Genomic DNA, 23,864 nt, shown 5'->3' with positions numbered 1-23,864 from the left:
AGATGAGTGAATCAACACTAAAGCTACTTGGAAAGAAGTGAAGCGTTGAGTTCTTGTGTGTTTTCATGTCAAAGATTATGCAAAAAATTCCTTATTTATATTACAACAAAATAATACAATATCACGAAATACAGAGCACTGTTGCCTTCTAATGGTAATAGTAACATTAACTATTTCATCAGAGTGGAAAATGCCAGATTCACAGTGTAAGTCTGAGTGAGAGGTTGACTGTTACTGCGTTACATTAAAGTCACTAGGCTTCTCTGCTTCAAACATGCCAAAATTTTACAGTCTGTAAGTGATGTGGGGTGTTTTGGTTGTAATAATATTGTAAAGCATTTAATCAGTTTTAGACGTTTCCATTAAATACATGCCTGTGTTATAGGAATAACTTAACAGACTCAAAATTACAGGGGAACAAAGTGACAAATGCCTAGAACATTCATCAGTGTGGAGAAGTCAGTCTAGAAGCATCACTGCAGATGCACGTGTGCTTCATTATAAATTGTGGTGCACCTTGTTACCTCCCTCCCCTTCCAGCTCCCAAACAGATTGTTTAAAAGAAGAAGCAGTAGAGACTCTCCACTTCCATAAGACTCTGGTGACACATCTTAATTTTGAAAGTCTGAGATAATTTTGTTTCTGTAGAAGAAAACAATCCTTTAGAATTTATCTGCTCTTTTGAGATTAGTAATAATGGAGTATATCCCTTACATCAAAGTTTACCATATAAGCTTACTTATCAAATGCTTTTTTTTGTTAGGTAAATTCTTTATAATAGCTACCTATTCGACGTAAGATTATATGAAAACACAGTATTATATTTTGTGCTACCTTCCCTAAAGAGCAAGAGTAAGAAAAGCATTGAATCCGTAATTAAATTTAAGCTTACCTTCTGCCCCGAAATGTATTCTGATCTTTGTCCCTGCTTTCTGAGAGGCCCCATTGGATACCACAGGACCCTGCTAGAACATGGAGACAGACTGTAGGGAGTGGGTAGCTGGTGGGATCTGTATGTTAGGAGGCAGAGGCTTTTAAAGTTTCATAATGTTTTATATCCTTTGAGACATAGAGATAAAACTTGTCGTGGTTTAGCCCCAGTCAGCAAGTCAGCCCCACGCAGCCGCTCGCTCACTTCCCCCCCCGGTGGGACAGGATAGAGAATGAGAAGAGTAAAAGTGAGGAAACTCATGGGTTGAGATAAGGACAGTTTAACAGGTAAAGCAAAAGCCACACACACAAGCAAAGCAAAACAAGGAATTTATGCACCACTTCCCATGGGCAGGCGGGTGTTCAGCCATCTCCAGGAAAGCAGGGCTCCATCACGTGTAATGGTTACTTGGGAAAAAAAATGTCATCACTCTGAACGTCACACCTCTCCCTCCTTCTTCCCCCAGCTTTATATGCTGAGTATGATGTCATATGGTGTGGAATATCCCTTTGGTCAGTTGGGGTCAGCTGTGCCAGCTGTGACCCCTCCCAGCTTCTTGTGCCCCTGGCAGAGCACGGGGAGCTGGAGAAGTCCTTGACTAGCATAAGCGCTACTTAGCAACAACTAAAACATCTCCACATTATCAACACTGATTTTAGTACAAATCCAAAACACAGCCCCACACTAGCTACTATGAAGAAAATTAACTCTATCCCAGCTGAAACCAGGACAAACTCTTTTCCAAATCATGTTGTAAATTTGAACAAAACCACCTCCCTTTAGCCCTCTGTAAGCTGGCTTCGTTTGCCGCTAAAGTTCCTTGATAGCAAGGTTCCATGGTGTTTGCTGAGATGCCACTGTGGCGCGGAAGCCATCAAGTCTGAACTTTGTGTTGGGGAAAGAAGGTAAGTTTAGAGAAATTTACCTAATGCACACCACTCTTGCCCATGCTTTTAGTGGATACGGTGTGTTGTCAGTCAAGTCTTTAGTCTGTAACATTCTGAAAATCATCTTCCTTTAGACTTTCCAGCTTACACCTCCAGTATGGCTCCAGATATCTAGCAGGTCTTCTGCCTGTTGTTTTACAAGAAGCTTTTAAAAAAAAAAAAACCACACATCACAACAAAACAGAACAAAAACCAAAATCCATAAACAAAACCCCCAGCAACCCACCCACCCCCCCAACATTTCAGTAGTTGCATGACTGAGCACAGTAGCTAAAGTTTTGCACAATCTTAATTGCAAATCCAAATGAGGGCAGTGTTGCTAATTAGTTTTGTAGAAGTGTTGGGCAATCTAAGGCAGGTTTCCTTCATTTTAGCTGAAAGCTAAATGATTTTTAATGGTTCTGCCTATTTCTCTCACATGGGATAAACACAAAGGTGAAGGATCAATTTTGTGTCATGAAGTTACATTTGGATCTTTAATACTTATAAGTTTTGCATGTTTTAGTCTTTTGCAGCTCTAATGTTGGGTACATAAACCCAAAGGCGCTTCCTTTGTGGTTCCAGTCCACTGCTGCTGCAGACACCATGTCATATGTCCATGGCCCGCTTCTTGCCTTGGTCAGACTCAATTTCTAACCAAGTGAGCTTATTTGCATTTACTAGTAACTTCCAGAAGCTGTCTGACTTCGTTGCTCACAGGATTAGAAATCTTCTCGAGTCTACTGAATTACTTTGTTCATGTATCAACATTGTCATTTAGCTTTGGTGATTTCTCTGTCGTTGCTGTCCGTATCAAGGTACGACCTGGAGAGCAGTCATACACGTCTCCTTGTGTTTTGTTAGGCTGAACAAACCAAGCATGTTTCACCTTTTCTGATAGAAGTGTATTTTCATTCCCCTATCATTTATCATTTAAGTTGTCCTTTCATCATACTAGCCCTTCTCTGTACCTTTGCTGTCTTAAATCAGCTTTCTTAAATACAAATGACTGGAATTATAGGGACAGCATTAAGACCATGCTGTTTCTGCTGGAAATACTACATCAAAGCATCCTTTCATTTTATTTACTTTTTCATAATTGCATCCTACTATAGCTTATCAGGATAAGCTCTATATATATATATACACATAGAAGTTACACAAGTAGGCTCTACTACCATTTTCAGCCAGAGTCCCTAATTTAAAGTACAAATGCTTTCTTAGTCTAGAATTTTAATGCTGTATATACTGTTGTATTTAATCTCATTTCTGTTACCTAAGCCTTTGAGCTCATCCTGTTTTTTCTGTTTATTTTGAATGCTTTCAGGATGCTACAGCTCTTGCATATGCTTAAAGACTTAATTTTTTAAATATTCTTATAAGTGTGTTGTACACTTTGGTTAAATCATGCCAGTTATCTCACTCAAACTCACTTTTCTTTTTAGTGTCATAATAGGAAGGAAAGGCTGACAACTATTGATTTCATATGGATTTTTATATTTGTGCATCAACCCAAAATACAACATTATTTAATATAAATTCTGGCTTTTTTTTAAACAGGACTTTTTAAGCATTAATTATAGAATATACTTCAGATACTAATGTTGAATCGATGTATCTTCTTAGCTTTCCTTGTTCAGAGTGATTGTGATAATTTTGTCTTTAAGGTCTTATTTTTAGTACTGAAGATATGTGATCTGAAGTAAGACAAACTGAAGAAGGCTTTTAGTAACATCTCTGCAAAAATGTCACTCATAAGAACCTTAAAAATAAGTATAACAACACTTGTTAACGGAAATACTATTTTTAATATAAACTTACTTCCCTTTGCAGTACCCGTTCTGCCATTAACTGGAACACTGGTTAATCCATATCTCAGATTAAGTGGTAAAAAATAAATACAAATATGAGGTTTTTACGCTCTAAACCCACCATTTCTTGCGTGGATGGTAAGAGCTTTGCATGGTTTCACAAGTACACAAATTAATAGATACTATACTAACAGCACAAAAGCTGAAGGGCAAGGCACTGTTCATTGCAGATCTTTTCCAGTTATCTACCTTAGTACAATAAATTTGAGATCATTTGGTCTATTACAAGCATGATCCTTGTAATAAGAAAAATTGATGAAAGATGACAACAGCTTTGCTGAAAGCAACCACTCCCCTCTAGCTGAAGAAAAGAGAGCCCAACGGAAGCAAAATTTAAAAAAAAATCTAGGTCAAGATTATTTCTTCTTTTTGCTTGTGTGAGGAAAATAATTTACATGAAATGTGAACTTCACAACTGCGTGAGAAATCGTCATTAAGATGTCCGTGGAGAAGTTGCTGGGTTGCTTGCTGCCTGGTTAGAATCACAAAATATCTTTGCTCTAGAAAAATAACTGCTGTGATTATTACTTAGAAGTATCTGGCTAGGCTTGCATAGATGAAAATACAGTGGAAGAATTTTCTGAGATTTTGTGTGTTTGTGTGCGTGTATATATATATAATACAAAGCATTTTATAATAATTTTACCGATACTTCGTACATCATCAGATCTATATTATTCCACCAGCTGTTTCCATAAACATTCAGATTCCAGAATATTTCTCACATTCGCTTTATTCAAAGCGTGATGAGACTTTATACCTTTCTGAAAAGACGTTTTGAGATTTTCCTTTCTTTGCTGTTTATTTGGAAGTTATTTTGTATTTCAGCCATCTAATCATCAGTGTATGACTTCTAAATTTGTATTTATTCCTTCCATGCAATTAATATAGGAACAAATGCCAGGAGTCTGAAAAGGTGCACTATTTTTTATACCTTAACACTTTTTCCCTGTAACTGTTGTATGCCACGTGAACTTTTGAAAACTACGAAGTGATAATGGTTTTCAACTCCTCTGTGATGTCTGGAGATGTACTACCAGTGTGAAATAGAAAACATATCCACATAACCACATTTAAAGATTTTTTAATGCTACTAAATTTTATTTTTTGTAGAGAAAGGGTCTTCATTTTATTGGCAATTAAAAGTAAAAATTTTACTTCAGGTCTGAAGTTTTATTTTTGCAGTAAGCACACGATCCTACTTCAGTGCATTTCCTCCACTTTTTTTTTTTCCTTTAAGCCAAGTTTGAACTCTCTGTCGCTTGTGGCGGGGCTGGGGAGCGCCTGGGCAGGGGCAAGGCTGCAGTGCAGTACGAGGAGCAGGGCACTAGGTGGTGGTAGGACAGAACCTGAGCGGTGTTGGCCGGTCCTACTTGCAGACATTTTGGAAGCGTGTAACTCCTTTTCGAGAGTCAGGAGAAGAGGAAAATGCTACACTGACGTACCGTGTAGGATTTCTACGTGCTTTCAAAATAATGCTCCTGGTAACACTGGATAGTGAGTTTTCCTTTCCCCCTCACCACTCGTAGGTATACTCCGAGTTGCTTATGGTTTATAGAACAACCTTTGATTCATATTAAGAAAATTGAAGAATTTATAACTTGCAGAAGTCTAAGGGATCGTCAGTCAAAACTTAGCACGAAAGACATTATTTTTGCTGGCAGAAGCATTTCAGTGCATGGTTTAAATTAGCTCGCTTGTTTAAGCTCATGGGAGAAATTAAAATGAGAAAGGATACAAATTGGGGAACAATCTTATTTATTTGTACTAACATTTGACTGCTTGTCAATTAATTGTTTGTAAACTTGGAAGTATATTGAGACAATCGCAAGATATATAATTTGATTTCCAAGAGTAAGCAATTAGTGGAAAGTCAGGCCTAAAATACCTGCTGAGGTTGTGGTTGAGATTCTTCTGAGGAGCAAATGCATGGATTTGGAAGAGAATAGATTGAATCATTACGGGCAGTTTTATTAATCTTTTCTTTGGGCTTAAGAAGCAAGAGGGAGGTCACCTGCTGAAAATATCTGGCAAACGTACATATGCTTATAGGATAATTTTGAAGTTACTTTTTTCAGTGTGTAATATTTCACCTAAGGAATTTTAGCAAAGATTATTCTTCACCGATTTTAATACTTTTATGACATATGGTAATTTGGGAAGGAATGCAGACTTTGGTAATTTTTAGTCTACAATAGAGACTGGTAATAAATATTTTTAAAGAGGCGGCTCTAGTTCTGTGTGCAGGTTAGGCTATATGCTGTTTGACAAAAATGAAGATTTTTCTCAAATGCTGTTCAAATAAGTTAGGTTTTCAAAACTAGGCAAGTTGGTTCCATAGTGCAACAAAAATGTGACGATAGACTTGAAATTTCAGGTATCAAAAAACTTTGCCTTTAAAACTTTGTCAGTTGTCTGCATTTATCCAGAGCCTGTGAAGGCAGAGCTCTTTTACATGCAAAACCCAAACCCCAAAAACAAAACCCTTAAAGCTTTTCTAACCTAATGTAGAACTAATTTAGATAAATGTTACAAGTAGTTTCTTTTGGCGATAATGGCAGCTGACTTGAAGAGTTGTGCCCTGCACTACCTGCTTCCTTGAGCTTTGTATTAAAGACATTTTTGAAAGTGAATGGTGAAAAAGGGAAAACTCTTGTCTTCCCTCTGGGTTATTTTGTCTTTCAATCTGTATCTGTTCCCATATCCTGTAAAACAGGCATTGTGTTGAATAATACTTTTGATAAGATTGATGCAGGGGGAAATAAAGGGTTTAAGGGTAGGAGTGACTGCATAAGCTCTTATAAGTAATGCTACCATTAAATATCTGTTCTTAGCCTCAGAAAGGGCTTGTTGATGTTTATTTTATACACGCTGCATACAACAATTTGCATTGCCCTAAAAATGCATATTCTGATGTATTGAAGCTACAGAAAAAAATGGGAAATAACTCAGAAAAACTTACAAAGCTTACAGTCCTATGTTCAAAATTATAGATATATAGATTTCTATCCCCCCCCCTCCCCCAAGTTTATTAACAGAATTTGTATGGGATGCTCTGGAGGGGGGGAAGAAAAATCCCCACGTAATAGAACATCCAGAAATCTATTTCATTCTGGTATAAATTAATAGTAATTTTAATCCCACATGCTAAGTATTACTTAATTTTATGATTTCCTGCTGCGCTTTTTTTTTTTAACAATGCCTAAAATTAGAAATCCTGGAGTGATTAATCCTGTATTTTTTTAAGCATAAGTACACGTGTCATTCTATTGCTAGGTTGCTTACATTCCCGCAGCTAAGATGGTTACAAATGTGGTGAATGTGTCGTTTAATCTAAACAGGTGTTTTGGCATGGCTTGTCCTTTTGTTTTAGTCTTTTGCTGCACTTCTGTGGGTCTGACTGTGAATTTTTCAGTGCTGCTTTGATGTTTATGCACATGTATTTGTAAGAAGATTGTTTGTTATTTTGCAGGCCCACCTTCAACCCTCCCTCTAAGCACTCAAACCTCTAGTGGCAGCTCCACTCTTTCCAAGAAGAGACCACCTCCCCCACCCCCAGGACACAAAAGAACCCTCTCTGACCCACCAAGCCCACTACCTCATGGACCCCAGAATAAGGGCCCAATTCCTTGGGGTGAGTTTTGAAATGCAAAACAAAAGGGCAGGGGAAAACCTTTATGATGGATGATAAATGATCTTTGGTTTCTTTTTACCTGGTGCTTGCTTTCCAATGACTGCAGCTTGATGTAACGTCAGCTCAGATAAATCAACAGTTCTATCTTCTGTCACTCTAACTTCCAGGCTTCTGTATCTGGGTCTCGCTTGAGAAAATTGAAACTATTCCATGCTCCCCTGGGGCCCAATTCAATCTCCTCTGCTGCCTCCCTCTCTACCTTAGCTGCCCAGGCTGCCCTCCCCCCGCTCCCTCATCTGCTGCATCTACTCTGCATCTGCTTCCTCACCCCTGCTGCTGTTCTGACCGGCTCATTAATCTAGATGGGGCTTGATTTGGGGTAGATACACTTCAGTGAGTCTGTGTGGTTCTCCTGATTGCCAGAAGAGCTTCCTTCCTTGGGCACTGCCAGATCTCTCCTGGAAAGTGTTCACATCTAGCTGGTGGGGATGTGTTGTCTTAAATTGTTTTTGGGTTTTGTGGTGTTGTCTGTATGTGTATAAAGACTGGGAGGTTGGCATCCTTCTGTCTGCAGAAGTTACACAGAAACAGCACTTTTTAAAACACCTTTCTGACAGAAGCTTTTTAGAAACTATCTTTCAGACTATTCTTCCTCTTTTCAATAAACATTGCTCTATGCAGTCATCTTCTCCCTGCAGCTATAAACCTCAGGCGCATGTAATTTTCTGTAGTTTTAGTCTCGGTGGCAGGTTTTCCATAAATCTGTAAACTTTTGAGCTGGAATCCAGTGTTTACACAGGGGGGTCATCCATACACTACTTACATCTTAGGAGTATCCTCTCTCTGTTCTAATATAAACACAAAGTTACTAGCCTAAAAAAAAATGGCAAGCCTAAAAGCACCATTTTTTCAGCAAATTGAGTTAAATGTGGTAAATCATGGAGTACTCGTGTAGAATATGTGATTTGAATCTAGGATTTAATATGAAGTACAAAGACCAATGAAAAGCAAAGTCTTTTTCTCAAGAAATACAAATAATGGCAATCTTTTCAATTCTCTACTTTTCAGATATCTGGGATATGGAAAAAAAGTTTCCTGTATTTCCTATGAGTCTAACAGCTCTGTACTATTTCAGGGGTAGTAAAGACGTTTTGAAGAGCTCAGACTTCAAAAATTTTAAAATGGCCAAATATATACACCCAAAACAGCACCTAAAGTACCATATGCTGGAATACTATACAATGGAACACTAGGAGGATGAAAGGTGTGGTAGGAACAGATGCTAAGCTAGTGCCAACTTTTCCTTAAAAATACTAGACAACAGATGAAGGAAAAGGAAAATCTGGGAGGCGTGGAGTTGAAGATGAAGACCCTTATAGCAGTAGAAAAACTTTTCAAAGCAGGGCCAGAGAAGAACATTGCTTATTCTGCCTCTTTTCTGCTCTACAGTGCAGACTAAACTTCCATGGATGGAAGAGGGGCCTCTTCTCCCCTTTATCTTAGCCAAGATCTGTACAAAAACTCATTTCAAAGTCCATTTGGGTTTTAAACAAGTATTAAGTTTTGTGTTTATAAATGAGGGTGTTTCTTGTATCTGCCTTTCTGTTTTTGGTTTAAGAATGTTGTCAAATATTCACTGCTTTTCCTTTCAGAAGCTTTTTTTCTGTTATATTTCTTGTTACGTTGAACTTCAGCATTTGTTTTCTGATCTGTGCATTAACTGAAGTTTCAAGCAAAGCAATCCTTACATTACGTCTAAGCAAATTAAGTTGCTATTTAAAGATGTTCTAAAAATGTCGTTTAGATTATTTGGATTTCCATAGCAACCGTGAGGTATTTTTCCTGCTTTATCCATAGGATCTACGTGTGACGGGTTTGCTGTTTCTTACCTTTATTTTTCTTTTTTTTTCCATTTTTAAACATAAACATATTTTTAGCAAGGCTCAGCATGAGCCTTTTCTGCTGTTTCATTTAGACTTCAATGCCCTAAGAATGGTATCTAGGTGGATATACCATTCTTTTGCACAGGAAGTATTTTGTGTTCTTCAGTCATTAAATGTCCCTTTACATCTATTTCAGTGACAAAATTTACTAATGGTTGTTGAAGTTGGTTCTTAGACTGTTTAGACATGCTCTAACAGAAGAGGAAAGGGGGAATGGTAAAGGCACTAAAATGAAGTAGTTGGTATGGTTGTACCTTGGCAGTGAGGATGGTTAATGAAAGAGAAGCTTTCTGCTGAAGGAGTTCAGAAGCAGTTGGGTTGGATTTTGCTGCCTTTTGACAGAATTGAGTATACCCAGGATCTTGTCTTTACCAACAGTTAATATTCAGGTTGTGCTAACGTACTGACTTAGTCCTTAAATCAGCAAAGGTTATGTAGGATAAAATACCAATCCTTAGAAATTTGATGTTTTGTGAATAAAATCAAATCATGGTGGTTGTAAAAAGATGTGCCTCATAATGCAAAATGTAAACTTCTGCGATAAATTTATTTGATACTGGCCTGCAGTATCTCCTTCTGTGCAGAGAAAATTGAAACACTATATCCAAAACTAATGCCCTACAGCAGTAACTCAGCAGTGCCATTCAATCTTTCCTTGCCAGCAGATGGGAGCTACCGGTGAGTTGTTTTAAAATGTGTTATATGAAAGGTCAAGTTGGATTATTATGGTCCCTGATGCTTCTTCAGTTACAAAATTATTAATAAAGAATGATCTTTAAAATCTTTAGACATGTAGTATAGAGGATACTTGGAAGAATGTGTACTTTGCTTTAAGTTGTACCCTCTGCTGATTATACTTCAGTTATCCTAATGTGGGTTTTTTTCTCAAATTGTGCTTTTTTTTAACCTCAGGTAATGATTTGGGCCCACCTTCAACTAAGGCTGCAAACAAGTTTGAGGGGATGTCTCAGCAGTCAAGGTAAAATCTGTGTATGTGAAAGCAAAGATGAAAATTTATCTAAATATAACTAATTTACAAATTAGAAAAAAAAAGTTGCCTCTCGTATAAGTAAAATCTGAGCTGTGTTTCTTCATTAGTTCTCTGCATGCCTTACTACTATACAAATACTTTGGCTTCATTGAGCCTCCTACGCTTCGTACATAGCTGTCCATACACAAGCCATCCTTTGAGCAGGATGGACAGAACAACTTGTACCAGAATCTATCTACCGCTCCTACAGTAGTGCGCTCCGAGCTGGGGAGTGTTGCCTCAGACTGCAGTCCAGCAGGACAAAAGGTTTATTGTCATGTCTCCTGGCATTTCATTTTATCTGCTTCAGTGTGAGGTCTCATGCCTGTAGCTGCAGAAGTGTCACTCCAGGTACAGGCTGGCTTGAAGACAGCTCCATAAGAAAGAGAATTCATCTCAGTCTTCCAGCTTCCAGTCTGTCAGGCTTATGTGCTGACACACAGTCTGTAATAACATGAAGTGCTTTTAGCTTGTAGTTCATTAGGTCAGTACATTACAAGTGTCTTTTTCAATAGCTGAGGTAGTAAGGATAGCCATACATTCCTGTCACATAGTGTTTGTTACTCCTTTATCTGTGTTGTGATTCCAAGGTCCTGAGGTTCAGAGAGTCATAACTCTAATAAACACGTGCCTCAGGCAACATGACGGAGACCTTGCGTGACCACAAGTGTGCGTGATCAGGCCGTGACTGGAGATAGATGTGTAACGTCAAACAAATCACAGTAGAAGATGTGTAGGTAGTTTCTAGACACTCCTCAGTCTGGGGTCTGCCTTGCCAGGACAGGCAGAGGACGTGGTGTTGGCAGCACAGCTGACTTGCCATGTTTGCTGAATCCATCCAGGTGGCACTGGGTATTCAGGGAAAAACGTGGTGATGTTCTGCAGCACAAAGACATGGGTAAAAGCGTGATACTCGTGCTTGATGGCATTAGATAAAGGCCGATGTAATTATTTATTGAATCTAGACTGAGCTTGGCTGTTCTTTCAGTTTTGTGTCATGATATATTTTGACTATTTAGAAAAAGCTAGGAAATTGTTTCATCATACTAGTTTTGAAACGTTAGCTTCAGAGACAACACCAGAGTCAAGGCTGTTGATGCAGAAGACTCTGCTCTGTTGAACATATTCAGGCAAATTCCTCATTTGTTTTTCTTTTTCCTTGTTTTTAAGTAATTATTTTGAGGCGATACTGACTTTTATTTGATTTATTGTTTGATTTTTATGCCTTAAATCAACTGGCTTTCTTCTTTTCTTCCACAGTCCTTTTCTATAAAAGTGACTCAGGTGTGGTTTTGGTGGAAGAAATTCGGTGGGGTTTTGTTGAAACTTGTAATATGTTTTGCCCTCACGTGCCATGTTTGCAAATTTGAGCCAGCCTGGTGTTAATTCTGGAAATACTGTCTACAACAAAAAGCAGAGCTGGGAAGAGTTGCATATTACCAAAAATCTCCGATTTTTATGCTGTAATTAAATTACTTGCAACACTCCTGCTTGTATCATTGCTTACCACTACAAGTAGCTAACACAGCTGTAGCACAGGTTGACGAAGTAAAGCATGCTGTTTTCCCACAATCATCAGTATTTCCTTGGAGTAGCAGAGACTGTCTCCTAATGCAGCTGCCATTCGCAGGCAATACAATATACACGTGCGGTAGGCTACAAGACATAGGCTCCTGGAATATCCTCAAGCTTCAAACCACTGACATAAAGGACAGATTATGTTTTGAATGCTTCAGTATAAATATTTTAAAAACCAAATTTTCCTTAAAGTTCAGGATCTGCCCACTGAGCTGGTCTTTCAGCTTCACCTATTTTCAGAGTTGCACGTACCATAGTTCGTAGAATAAATCTGCCCTGTAGCATTAAAGTTCTGTGGGGTTTATATGTGTGTTTCTCAGAAAAAAAGCAGTTCATTCTTAACAGTGCTTTGAATTTTGGGATTGATCCACAGACCAGATGGTTATAGAAAAGAAGCAAAATAAATTTGGGGCATATTTTTTAAATTATGGATGTGTGGAGGGGAAAAATAGGAAAGAAAAAGTATATTTTATAACAGTTGTAAGCACTAATAATTCACACCTGTTGTTTTAGCACTGGGACTGCAAAGACTGCACTTGGCCCTAGAGTTCTTCCCAAACTACCTCAAAAAGGTAAGAGTTCTCTTTGTGGGTATTCTCGTAACGATATCTTTTAAACATGTGAAAGTAGATATTTGTTTTAAATATACGGATCTTTTCAGCAAAAGTTTTCTTTCTAAAATGTCACAAACCATGAAACTTTAGCAAAACTGAAAGGATTTTGGAAGATCGGGAAGGTTTTTATTAAACTAAGAAAATTAGACCTGTGGATTATAAGGAGGAAAGAAAAAAAATTTCATAAACTAACTGAAGTTGGAAGAGACCCCAGGAGATCAGCTGGGACCAATCCACCACTCAGAGCAGGGCTAATTTCATGACATGAGAGAAGGTTGCTCAAGACCATGTCCAGTCACATTTTGAGTATCTCCATGGATAACCTCTCTGGGCTCCCATTTCTTTGACCACACTCATTGGTAAACTCTTTTTTTCTTCCTAATATCCTTAAGTCTGATTTCTTGATACCCCTGAAATGAGCTGTGTCCATTGCCATGTTTTGGCGATCAGGGTGGTTGTCCTCATTAATATATTGAAAATAATCAGGTACTGTTACGTGCTTGCTTATACATTGGTGATGAACTTGCTGAGACCGTCATCCCAGTGAACCTTATGGCCCTTATTTTTTAGAAATGTTTTGTAGTCTCTCTTTAAACTCATACAGCAGGTTTTATATAGTTTTTTGAGTTATTGCAGCAGTTGACTATAAAGTTGAAAGTAGACCTTTCTTGTAGCTCTGTCTGATCTAGAATCCATCAAAAATACGCTATACCTGTATGAGTGGGTGATCACTACAGAGCCTGAAGATCAGGAAATGATGCCTGTCCAAACTTCAGAAGCTAGGTGACTGAAATAGAGTGTGCAAAGCATTTAACAGAAAATGCAAGTGTGAAATTTCAGCTTTGTTGAAATACAATTATTATGACATGGTATCATCTTTTGAAAGAAATGCCAATGATGCGATAGGATGGCACTGCAAAGGAAGTCAACACTTCCTTGATTTAAAATTATATAGGTGAAGATTTAAGATGGGCTCAATCAAGGCACTTTGATAAGGGCTGCTATCAGGTTTTTTCATATCATTTATTTAAGCCTCAAACCAATGTGGATGATTAGTGCTTGTACATTTGCTACTAGATTAGTCTAGGAGACAAAGCCATATACAAGTATCAACACAGATGGTTTTTTTAAAATGAGGCATCTGCTAGTAGCTATACAATTTCTTTCATGGAAATTATGCAAAGTTTTCATTTTTTTGGTATAAATAACAGTAAGTATTGCATGGAAGTGTGTGGCAGTAGGTGATACCCAAAGCGAGTGTTGTTGCTTTTGTTGTAAAATGTCAGGCCACCTTTTTGGCTGGTATTATGTGATAGCAAAGCAATGCTGGATACAATAGGAAATTATTTGCTCTGGTCAAAATGTGTTGCTTTCATCATGGGTTGTAACCGTTTTTTCTCCTGTCCCCCTTCATCTGCTTTAATGTAGAGTTGTTTGGTTTAGGGGTTTGAGGGTTTTGTGTGTGTGTTGTTTTGGTTTTGTTTTTAAGGTGGATTTCAGTCGAGTTCTTATAGGGAACTTAGCAGTAGAATCGATGCATGACACTGAGAAGAAACCTATTTGAAAAGCTATTTTCAATTTCCTTCCATAAAAACTGCAAAATACGCTGTTTTTAAAATTTTAATCTTTACTAAATTGTAAATATTTACAATTTATAAATTTAAAATAATTTATTTTTCATTAGTTTTAGTTTGAATGTCTATAATACCATTTATTCTATATGCTGTGTAGACATACCTGGTCACTTGCTTTCCTCTAGCGTTTTACAGGTACTAATCCTGAGACTCGGCTTTTTTTTTTTGTAGGGAGTTCAACTGTAAAAGGAATAATTGGCATTAAAGAGGATTTTCATTGCAGTCACATCAGCGGGTTGATAGGTTGTTTTGCAAAATACATCTTTTCTTAGGTTTAATATTTTTGGTGTAGGTGCAATAAGCAATTGCCTTATTTCACCTTAGGCACTTAATCTGTAAATTGACACCTAGTAGCTGTTGCATTAAGCACTCCTGACCTCCAGTAGGAGCACTGAAATGAGACCTCAGTGAAAAAGGGTTAAGTAAAGTTGCATTGCCTTTCATTTGTCATTCGCTGGAGGAAATAGGGACAGTTATCGGGGCTCAGAGAACATGCGGTCATTACACAATTACAGTTCTGGTATGTGCTTGAGTTCTTTAATATTTAGATGAGATTGTGAAAAACCATTGTTATGCTCTTTCGTTTTAGTGGCACTAAGGAAAATAGAAACCAGTCATCATCTTTCAATAGATAAATCCCATCAGCACACGGAAATCTTTCAGAAGCCCTCACTGTCCATCGATATACCACAGAAACCACAACCTGGAGACTTGCCCCCAAAGCCTCTGCCTCTGGAATTAACTCAGAAACCTCAAGTGGGAGATCTACCCCCAAAGCCTGGAGAACTACCCCCAAAGCCTCAGCTAGGAGACTTGCCACCAAAACCACAACTTGGAGACTTGCCTCCAAAGCCGCAAATGAAGGACCTTCCTCCAAAACCTCAGCTAGGAGAGCTGTTGGCTAAAACTCAAGGTGGAGAAGCATCACCAAAGCCTCAGCCCTCAGAGGCAAATCAAAAATCTCACTCCTTAGATCTTTCTCCAAACGTACAATCTAGAGACACCGTCCAAAGGCAAGCGTCTGAAGAGTCTAATGACATAACACATACCCTGCCAGAAACCCCTGTGCCGCTTCCCAGGAAAATAAATATGGTAGGTATTCAACCAGTTGAGAGGATCCATGCAAAGGCTTCAAAGTTACTGTAGGACTATCTGTGCAAAACAAAACCCCACCCTTGAGCTATGCACACAAAGCAACATAATGTTATGGGCTAGGATGGGGAATGAGGGGCTTTTTTGGTGCTCTCAAGCAGCTTTAGCAGATGCTGGGGGTTTACAAGGCCTCTTGCACACTGAAACAAATACTAGTTAACTTAAAACAATAGCCTTTGGAGCAGGACGATGTATTTAGATTTATTACGGAACTTGGGCATTTTTATCCATGCCAGTTATAATTCTGAAATAATTGGTGGTTTTCTCTGCTGCCTTTGCTCACTGCTTTGTATGCCTTAGATTACTATTGATTTTTGTAAGCTTGACGAAGGGATGTTAGCACCTACTGTCAGTAGCTAAAAAACGTAAGGTGAGGTCAACTGTGACAAACTAGTAAATGCTCCTGTCGTATTTAATGTCGATGTCCCTAAGTGGTTAACAAAGGTTCCAATAGATTACTGAGGTGGCAGAATTGATGTTGCTGGTTGGTGTGTAGTAGCAGAGCTGGAACTATAACTCAATTCTAAGTCTCCTTGTTCAACCCCCAACTCATCTTGCTGTTCATCTTGCTAACCAGTGCAATTTCCATCCAGCGGAGGATTTGTCATGCATATGTGTATTGAAATAATTTTATGAAACTCCAGAGCTCTCTTAAGATTTTCGTCATTAAGAATACATCAAAAAGGAGATGGTTTTGCTTGTCAAATTGGCTATGCAAAGCACTTATGTAAAGGAAATAAGACTTCCGTTCTTGTAATGAAAGCAGAGGGTGAGTTTCTCCCTTCTTGTACTTGCCTGAGGAAGAACACTCTTTCTCTGGAGCCGTCACTCTGCTTGGCTTCTGTCCTGGACTTGTCTGTAAGTCCCTACCTGAACTGAGAACGACAGGGCTCTTGCTTGGGCCTCCTGAGTGTTCTGGAGATGAAATAAAATAGTACAGGGATCTGATCAAAACATGTCTGCAGCTATGATCTGTTTACTTACATACTTTTACATATAAGCTGGCAAATGATGCTGGACATTCTCAGCTACGTGTCACTTTATAGAGGAGGAAAGAAAGCAATTTCTGGGTTGTTATGTGGTTTTTTTGTTTTGTTTCTTTAAAAAAAACCCCTCTCTCTTTATACAGAAAAATTCTGAGGAAAAAAATCCATGTTCTCCAAATTCAGCCATTTTCACATGTGCAGTAAATTAAGTAGTTCCACTGTTTTGCCATGATCCAAATTATGATGTATCTGGGATAATTACTTTCCAGTTATCTGCATATCACTGCATGCACGTGTGTATCTCCTCGTCCACTGCAGTCTTTTTTGTTCAAATAATGCTGTGCAAGAATTCCTCTTAAATGTGCCTTGCCTCCATTTTCATCCTCTGACTATATCACTTCCGCACAAACTGGTGAAATACTACATCACAGCACAACAGTAAAACCCACAACAGCAGCCGTTAGCGCTTGTGGGTGCTTCACTCTTGGTTTTGACTATTTATCTACTAAACAGATGAGCACAGATTTTTTTTATTGTAAATTTTGAAAAATAAATTGTTCAGAATTATTAGGTAAAGAAAGTCGGTGCTGTTATTATATAAGGACTTGAAAGGATATTTTTAGAGAAGTTAAACTTGCCCTGAGTGCTTCTAAAATCACACTGAACACTTGAGTGTTCTTTTGTGTGTGTGTTTTCTGTAAAGAAAACAAAATATTTCTTTTTCAACAAAAAAAAAAAAGGTGAATGTGTATAAGCACATGGAGGGGTTACTGTTGACCGCAGCAGCTGATTATTATTCAGCCTTAAGCATAGAAGTCTCTTCTTAGTAAGTACTAATATTGGATACAAGGACTTGGGGGTGGGGTGGGTGATGTTTTATAGCTGCAAATTACGTCTCCTGGAATTGCTTCTATTTCTTAGGCACCAGTGCCCCAAACTGTGCTCTGGACAATACGCTTGGGGCTTGAACTCTGCTTTTCACCACTCTCCTAAGTGAAAGGAATAGAATATTAAAATACCATCTGTGGCACTAAGCAGAAGGAACCAGAACCAATTGCTGTCATTTTTCATGCGTTTTTACAAACTGAGTTGCATACACTTCTCTAAGTTTAGAGGAATTTAACTTTCTTTAGTCTCTTTATTGAATGAGACAATTTTTATCTGGCAGAACTAGTTGCTTCCCTTCATCGCTGGGGGGTTGATTGGAAGCGTTCTTCGTTCATAAAGGTGCTCTGGAGTTGAAAGCTGGGAGTGGCCCCAAATACCCATTAATATTGAATTCCAATTCCTAGTGATAGCTGGGATTTTTGTTCAGATTATATGAATTTGTTTGAAAAAGAGAGAAAGCATTCTTTGAAGTAACTTCTTGCTGCAGCAAACCCTTGCTGTAAGAAGAAAAAACAACAACAAAAAAAAAAACCCCTTTGCTCTCATATAACTTCACTTCAGGTATTTCTGCTCATTTGTGTTGAGTATGGGGTTTTTACGTTGTTAACTGCTTTGTCCCGCAGATCCACCTATAATTGTTATTCTCTGTACCTTGAGTTTAGTACAAATGCTCTTTGCTGTGTGTCTGTTCTGCTGTTGATCTGCAGGGAGGTTTCTTTTGCCAAAACATGGAGCTATTTCAAGTGGGTAGGTAATAGCAAAGAGAAGGCTCCCTAGGAAATTTCCTCTGTGAAGTTACTTTTGGCTCAAATTCCTCTAAACCTGCTGACTTTTCCTTCGTAGCCCTTCTGCTTCTCATCTTGCCTTTTTCTTGGTTTTTTGCATTCTTACTACCTGCCTACTTCTGTTCAAAGAAGGAACTAGTTTTTGAAGAAGTGTGGGTATGAAAATACAGGGATATAAAGTAGCAGGAGTTTTGCTGTGAATATTGCTTCCTTACTCTCTTTGGAAATAATTTAAAGCATTTTTACTGCTGTGAGAAACATATGTTTGGGCAGGAGTCCATGGCTGAGGCTTTTTCATATGAATTAGCGGTATGCAGCAAAGAGTGACCTAGAAAATACTTGGACTCAGAATGGTAGAGCTGTGACAGTATCTATTGTGAATTATCATCACAAAACAGTACCACCGTCTGAAATTAAGATTCTTTTAGTAAGAAATTGCTAACATACTGGATGAAAAATCATTCAAAAAATAACTTCCAGTCCTCTAAGCAGATCTGAAATCAAAGAATATTGTATTTTTGCACCAGATCCAAAACCAAAACTGTAAGGAGTACTGGCATCTCAATGCAGCGTTTTCCTCACCCCTTACCTCTCTTGTCACGTTCAGAGGACATTAGATTTCATTTTCTGTTCATGGTGGTTTTTTTAATGGAGTATGTATTAAAGGAGGAGAGTGTTTGTGGACTGGAGCAATGTAAAGATCTTATTTAAACTTTCTTTACCAGAGGAAGCGTAGGTTACTTAAGCTGTGCACTACATGTTGACATCTCTTGGGAGTTCTGAATCTTAAGAAAAAGCAAACCTATACCTGTGTAGGTAATTTATTTTTTTTTAATATCCTTGTTGAAGCAGAGTTTTGGTGTTTTGTTTTTTTTTTTTATTATGTTATGTCCCTGATTGCAGGGAAAGCACTTTGGTAGTCTTCACCTTCTTGTAAAATAAAGCATAACTAAAAGGCAAAATTCATATCACATATATGTTTTTGTTGTTCCTTGTGTCCTTCATCTAAAACTTCATTCTATTTTTAGGGGAAAAACAAAGTTAGGCGAGTGAAGACCATATATGACTGTCAGGCAGATAATGATGATGAGCTTACGTTTGTTGAAGGAGAAGTAATTATTGTAACTGGTGAAGAGGACCAAGAGTGGTGGGTATGTATCTTTTCCTTTTCTAGTTCCACATAACTTCTTTATGACTCCTACAGGAAAGCCTCTTTTTCCAAATTTAGGGCATTTGTAATTTTGGTTTGCGGGTGGCGTTTTTTTATTTTGTTGGGTTTTGGGGAGTTTTTTGCCTGAGCTAACATCCAGCCCTTAAACTCGTATTAGAGAAGACACCCTTTCTCTGGTAGGTTCTGTCTCTTCCTGGGAGTTTGCTAGAACCGTCCTGCCTAGGTTTGGCTTTATTGCTGGCTCGTAACAACGCGTATTTACCTATGTCACTCTTTGTAATGCGCACTAGCTTTTCATTAAGTGAAGAGGTGGTGATTTCTACTCCATTTAGCATGCTTAACAGTCTTCATGAAAAATGAGATAAGTAATTAACTTCAGTTCACCAGAAATGTTAACTTACACTTACAGGGTTGCTGGAAGTCTGAAAAACTATTTGTAATTAGTGCTGTAAGCTGATGGTTTTCCTCCTTAAGTGAGGCGTAGTTAACATTTTCTTCCCCTTCTTCACTCCCATGCCATTGGTTTGTATCATGCCCCCCCTACTCCGGACTGCATGTTGTTCTTTGGCTCTTGAGTGCTAACATCAGGTTTTTTTCAACCCCACTTGAAGGCTCCAACCCTCCCTTGACACTCCTTGCCTCTAAAACCCTGCTGCACCATACTTCACTACCTAAGAATTATTACTGGGGAAAATGAGACAGATTTCATTTTGATTAAAACAAATTCTTATCACAGTGCTGCCTATGATTTCCTAATCTAAGTGCAGCGCAGCCTTTGCTGTTTCAGTTCCAGCTACATGGTTTCCTCTCAGTCATCATGTAAGCGTGGAAGATTTTCAGCTGAAAAGATGGTGTCACAAGAGCAATGCCCAGTGAAAAGCTGGTGCATTGACTGTATCGTCCAGTCCCTGATTACAGTCGCATTAGTTGCTGAATCTGTTTTAAGATCCCTGGGTACGTGCCTGACAAGTTCCATGAAGTGCTCCAGACTGAGTGTTTCCGAGAAGGGAAATGAGGGCTGACTCATATGCCTCAAAAATTTGGCTCCACGAGAGGAAATGGCCAGCCCTGCATGTTTCCCCTTCCCATTTTGTTAGCTTGTGGAAGAGGAAGGAGGTACACTACTATTCCGACAGTAGTGAGCAGCACTGTAGCAGGATGGGAAGCGGGTTATATGGTCAGTCAGGACGGCTATCAGTTGGACAGTTGTATATAATTATACAATTTAAACATATAGAAGGTGCCATTATTTTTTCTTAGAAGTTGCTTGGCTATTTGTTTATAAATTATTATTATGCAAAACGTGTAGGAAGTTGTACATGAAGGATACTTAATCACACAATACTGTGATTTGTTATAAACATGAGCATGCACATAAATCATTGGAATCGTACTAAGTCAACGAGAAAAGAGCTGGGCCTTTATCACTAAGTGGAGCGTGCAGATTATCGTAAGTAACTTCACAATGGTAGCAGACGCTTCTCTTAAGTGAGATGTTTAGGATTTATTCAGTTAAGTAAGATGAATGATTTTCAGAGGTGTATATCTTGTTACCGAAGGTTAGTCTATCAGACAAAAGAAAATCGGGCTTCCGTTTTGGTGAGATTCTTGAAAATCAGTGGTGTATGTAGGTTTCCAAATAAAATTGTAGTTTTGTTCTCTTTAGATGCAGTTGGCTTAATTTGTCTTATTTATAATACACTTGTTTGGTTTTATTTTGTTCCTTGAGACAAATTCAAACATTAACTAAGGTCTGCCCAAGAACTTGCGAAGGCTCCGTAGGGCCCATGCAGTTCTGCTGCTTTTGAATGAAGTAAATGCAGTCTACGAATGCTATGTGTACACAAACACATATATACCTGTACGTTTTTCTCCTGTGTTGCAGATTGGCCACATCGAAGGACAGCCAGAGAGGAAAGGGGTCTTTCCAGTGTCCTTTGTGCACATTCTGTCAGACTAGTAAAAACAAACAAACAAAAAATCCTAAACTTGAGCATTGCACATTCTTCATGCAAGACGGGCTTTTTAGCAAAAGCGAACGCTGCTGCCTCCCTGTAATCCTGTGCACAATTGTATATATAGCTGCTGTTACAGATTAAGAATTCATTTAAGTTTCACCTCATGAGGTTGAATTATATGTATTGTAAATATACTGTGTTATTCTGCCTTTGCCAGTATTATGGTAGCCTTGGAACCTGGCACGCCTTATTGGGTTCGTTGAAGCCATCCTCGGCATCTAGCACTTACATCTCTGTCTATGCTGTTCAAAGTACGTATGAACTGCCAGCTTTCCAAACATAGGTGGTCTCCGTCAACCATGTAACTGTACAGAAATGACTGTTCCTAATAACTCGGTATTCTCAATATACAATTAGCAGAAAGTTAGAATGAGTGAATGGTTTTGGACAATTAAAAATCAGTCTGCAGTTTATAAGTGTATGCAGTTTACAGCTATGAAACCCACTTCGGTATTTATTTAATATAGTGCTCAGTTAAGTGTAATTATGAAGACAAATATTCACTGACTTTACAGATAACAGTAATGTTTTATGGTGTGCATACAGCATTTCATGTTTATACTACGTGGACCTATGCCAAACTGTGATTGCAGTTCCCCTGTGATATTACCTCACTATAAAAAGTTACAAATTTCTTTCATTCGAAAACTTATTTTAATGAAAATTAGTCATATTGTTCTTTAGTAGATATATGTGAGATTTGCTGGTTTCTTTCACTGAATTCTTAGTAACCAAGGACTTCTAGAAAATGTTAACTGTTGACATTATGCATGCATTTAGACGCTTACTTGAAACCTGCCTTTGTACAAAAGTAGTACTGTAGTCATATAGCTACATTTGAAGAAAAGAACATTTTAACTTAATTGCTATTCAGATTAACGTGAGCTTGCAACAGTATTTGTTTATAGCTAAATTGGCTCTTTGAAAAATGATTTTGTGGGTTTTTTTTCCTCTGTCTTCAACCTTGCTAAAAGTTAGTTACCTAAAATAAAATTTCTTAAGTGGTGACATAAGGATAAATTTAAATTATTTTTAATTGCTCTAAAAAGTGGAAGGTAAGATGTCCTGTCATTCTTTTGATCAAGCTGTTAATGATAAAGCTCAGATCACAAGTATCAGGCTGGTTTTAGTAGAGTTCGCTAAACTGTAACTGTAATAGTCCTAATTCAAAGCGCCAAGTAACAGACATACTGTTATAAAGCTAATTTCCGAGAAAATCTTTGGAAGGCTGCATTTGACCTGAGGTTTCTTGAAAGTTGGTATAAAGTTGCATTGCCAGAAAACACTTAAGTGTATTACTGAAAACTTTGATTTCCGATGTCATTTTCAACATCATTTTTTAACCTTGAAACATAAAGCAGTTGTGTTTTTCCCATAGTTTGTCCGTAGCAGGTTCCATGACTTTCATATGTAGTTTTGTATTACTAGCTTTAAGGTTATTTTGGCTTCAGTACCTAGTACTGCTATTTCAAAGCAGACTGTCTTGGCTGCATGGAAAGATTTTCATTTCATAAAAACACATCTCAGACTTTCTGAGGGCTTTCATTTTAAATTCAGTTTTACAAGACTGTAGTCAGTGAATATTTAATTCTGCTTGTGGTTAATATAGAAACAATACCAGTCTAAACCCCACATGGAAAAAAAGCAAAACATTTATCAACTATTAATGGTTTTATCATTTATAACAAAAGTTTATTGAAAAAGAAATTACGCAATGAGTTGAGCGAGCCTGCTGGCATCTCATCTTCAGTATTACCAGCTCCAGTATTTCAGACTTTATTCTGGTTTTTATGGAAAGGAAGTCAGGATTAGCATTTATCTAGCATTCCATTTTATCCATTACTACAATGTTTTAAGTTGCATTAAAGGAACAAAACCTATTCACTTTTGTGGTCAATTGTATTTTTAAGTGATCTTGAAATAAACTGATAAAAGCAAATCCTATAAAAAAAAAAAAACCTAGGCATGTAAAATTATGTAGAGTCAAATGTCTATTCTTTTCTATGCTCTTTAAAATAGTATACATATGCATTTTATAAAATTAAATGAGTTCCATCGGGAACAATAGTTCTGTTTATTCTGGCTTATTGTGGGTCATAAGAAACCTGAAAATGTATGATATTGATTGAGTTTAAGTACAGTATTATATTTGAACTCAATGAGCCACTGTCTGCAATTTTGTACATGACATAGTATTTGGAAAGTCTAAATCTTTATGGAAAATTAGCTGATAAGGGGTTGGGGGGAGGGGCAGGGGAAGGTGCCCCCAGAGGGGGAAGTATGCTCTGCAGATGATGTCTTATTTACTGTTGAACAACAGTTGCTATTTATTTTTTTATTGCATAGTACATCAACGTGTACAGAAATCAGATCTGGTCATGCCACTAGTTAAAATCTTGACTTCTCATTGAATGTTAAGGTAAAACATCAGTACACATGTCTATTCACATGTATTTAATGTGACAGTTTTTGAGTACTGTATGTGTTAATTTCTACTTTTTTAATATTTAAAATTGCTTTTAAATAAATGTATTCAGTTGATCCCAGATATCTGAACGAGGCCCTTTTGTCAACTGGAATATCTTCTAGGGAGAAAGTCTGGAGTCCAAACAGGTAGAACTAAAACACTTGAAATGTCTTCTCTTGAATATGAAGCACCCCTTATAATGCAATTAAATGTGTATCTCTTTAACAGCTGTTAAG

The 23,864-nt window shown here is 37.8% G+C and overlaps 1 protein-coding gene across 6 annotated transcripts in view; it reads left to right on the top strand.

The window, feature by feature from the left end:
• The window catches only part of ASAP1 (ArfGAP with SH3 domain, ankyrin repeat and PH domain 1), a 161,226-nt gene extending 137,373 nt beyond the window's left edge, over positions 1–23,853 (top strand). For 5 of the 6 annotated variants that reach the window (XM_075085821.1, XM_075085823.1, XM_075085824.1 and 2 more), the window contains 6 exons: positions 7,201–7,362; positions 10,218–10,284; positions 12,427–12,485; positions 14,751–15,253; positions 19,001–19,123; positions 21,029–23,853. In XM_075085821.1, the coding sequence (XP_074941922.1) occupies positions 7,201–7,362; positions 10,218–10,284; positions 12,427–12,485; positions 14,751–15,253; positions 19,001–19,123; positions 21,029–21,103 (989 nt within the window). In that variant the 3' untranslated portion in view covers positions 21,104–23,853. The remainder of the gene's footprint in view (positions 1–7,200; positions 7,363–10,217; positions 10,285–12,426; positions 12,486–14,750; positions 15,254–19,000; positions 19,124–21,028) is intronic. The other variant, XM_075085825.1, reaches the window with a different exon arrangement.
• Positions 23,854–23,864: the final 11 nt, after the last annotated feature.

This window comes from Phalacrocorax aristotelis, chromosome 2 (assembly GCF_949628215.1).
Source record: "Phalacrocorax aristotelis chromosome 2, bGulAri2.1, whole genome shotgun sequence".
Taxonomy (NCBI): Eukaryota; Metazoa; Chordata; class Aves; order Suliformes; family Phalacrocoracidae; genus Phalacrocorax; species Phalacrocorax aristotelis.
This window is presented reverse-complemented; position numbering and strand designations above follow the sequence as displayed.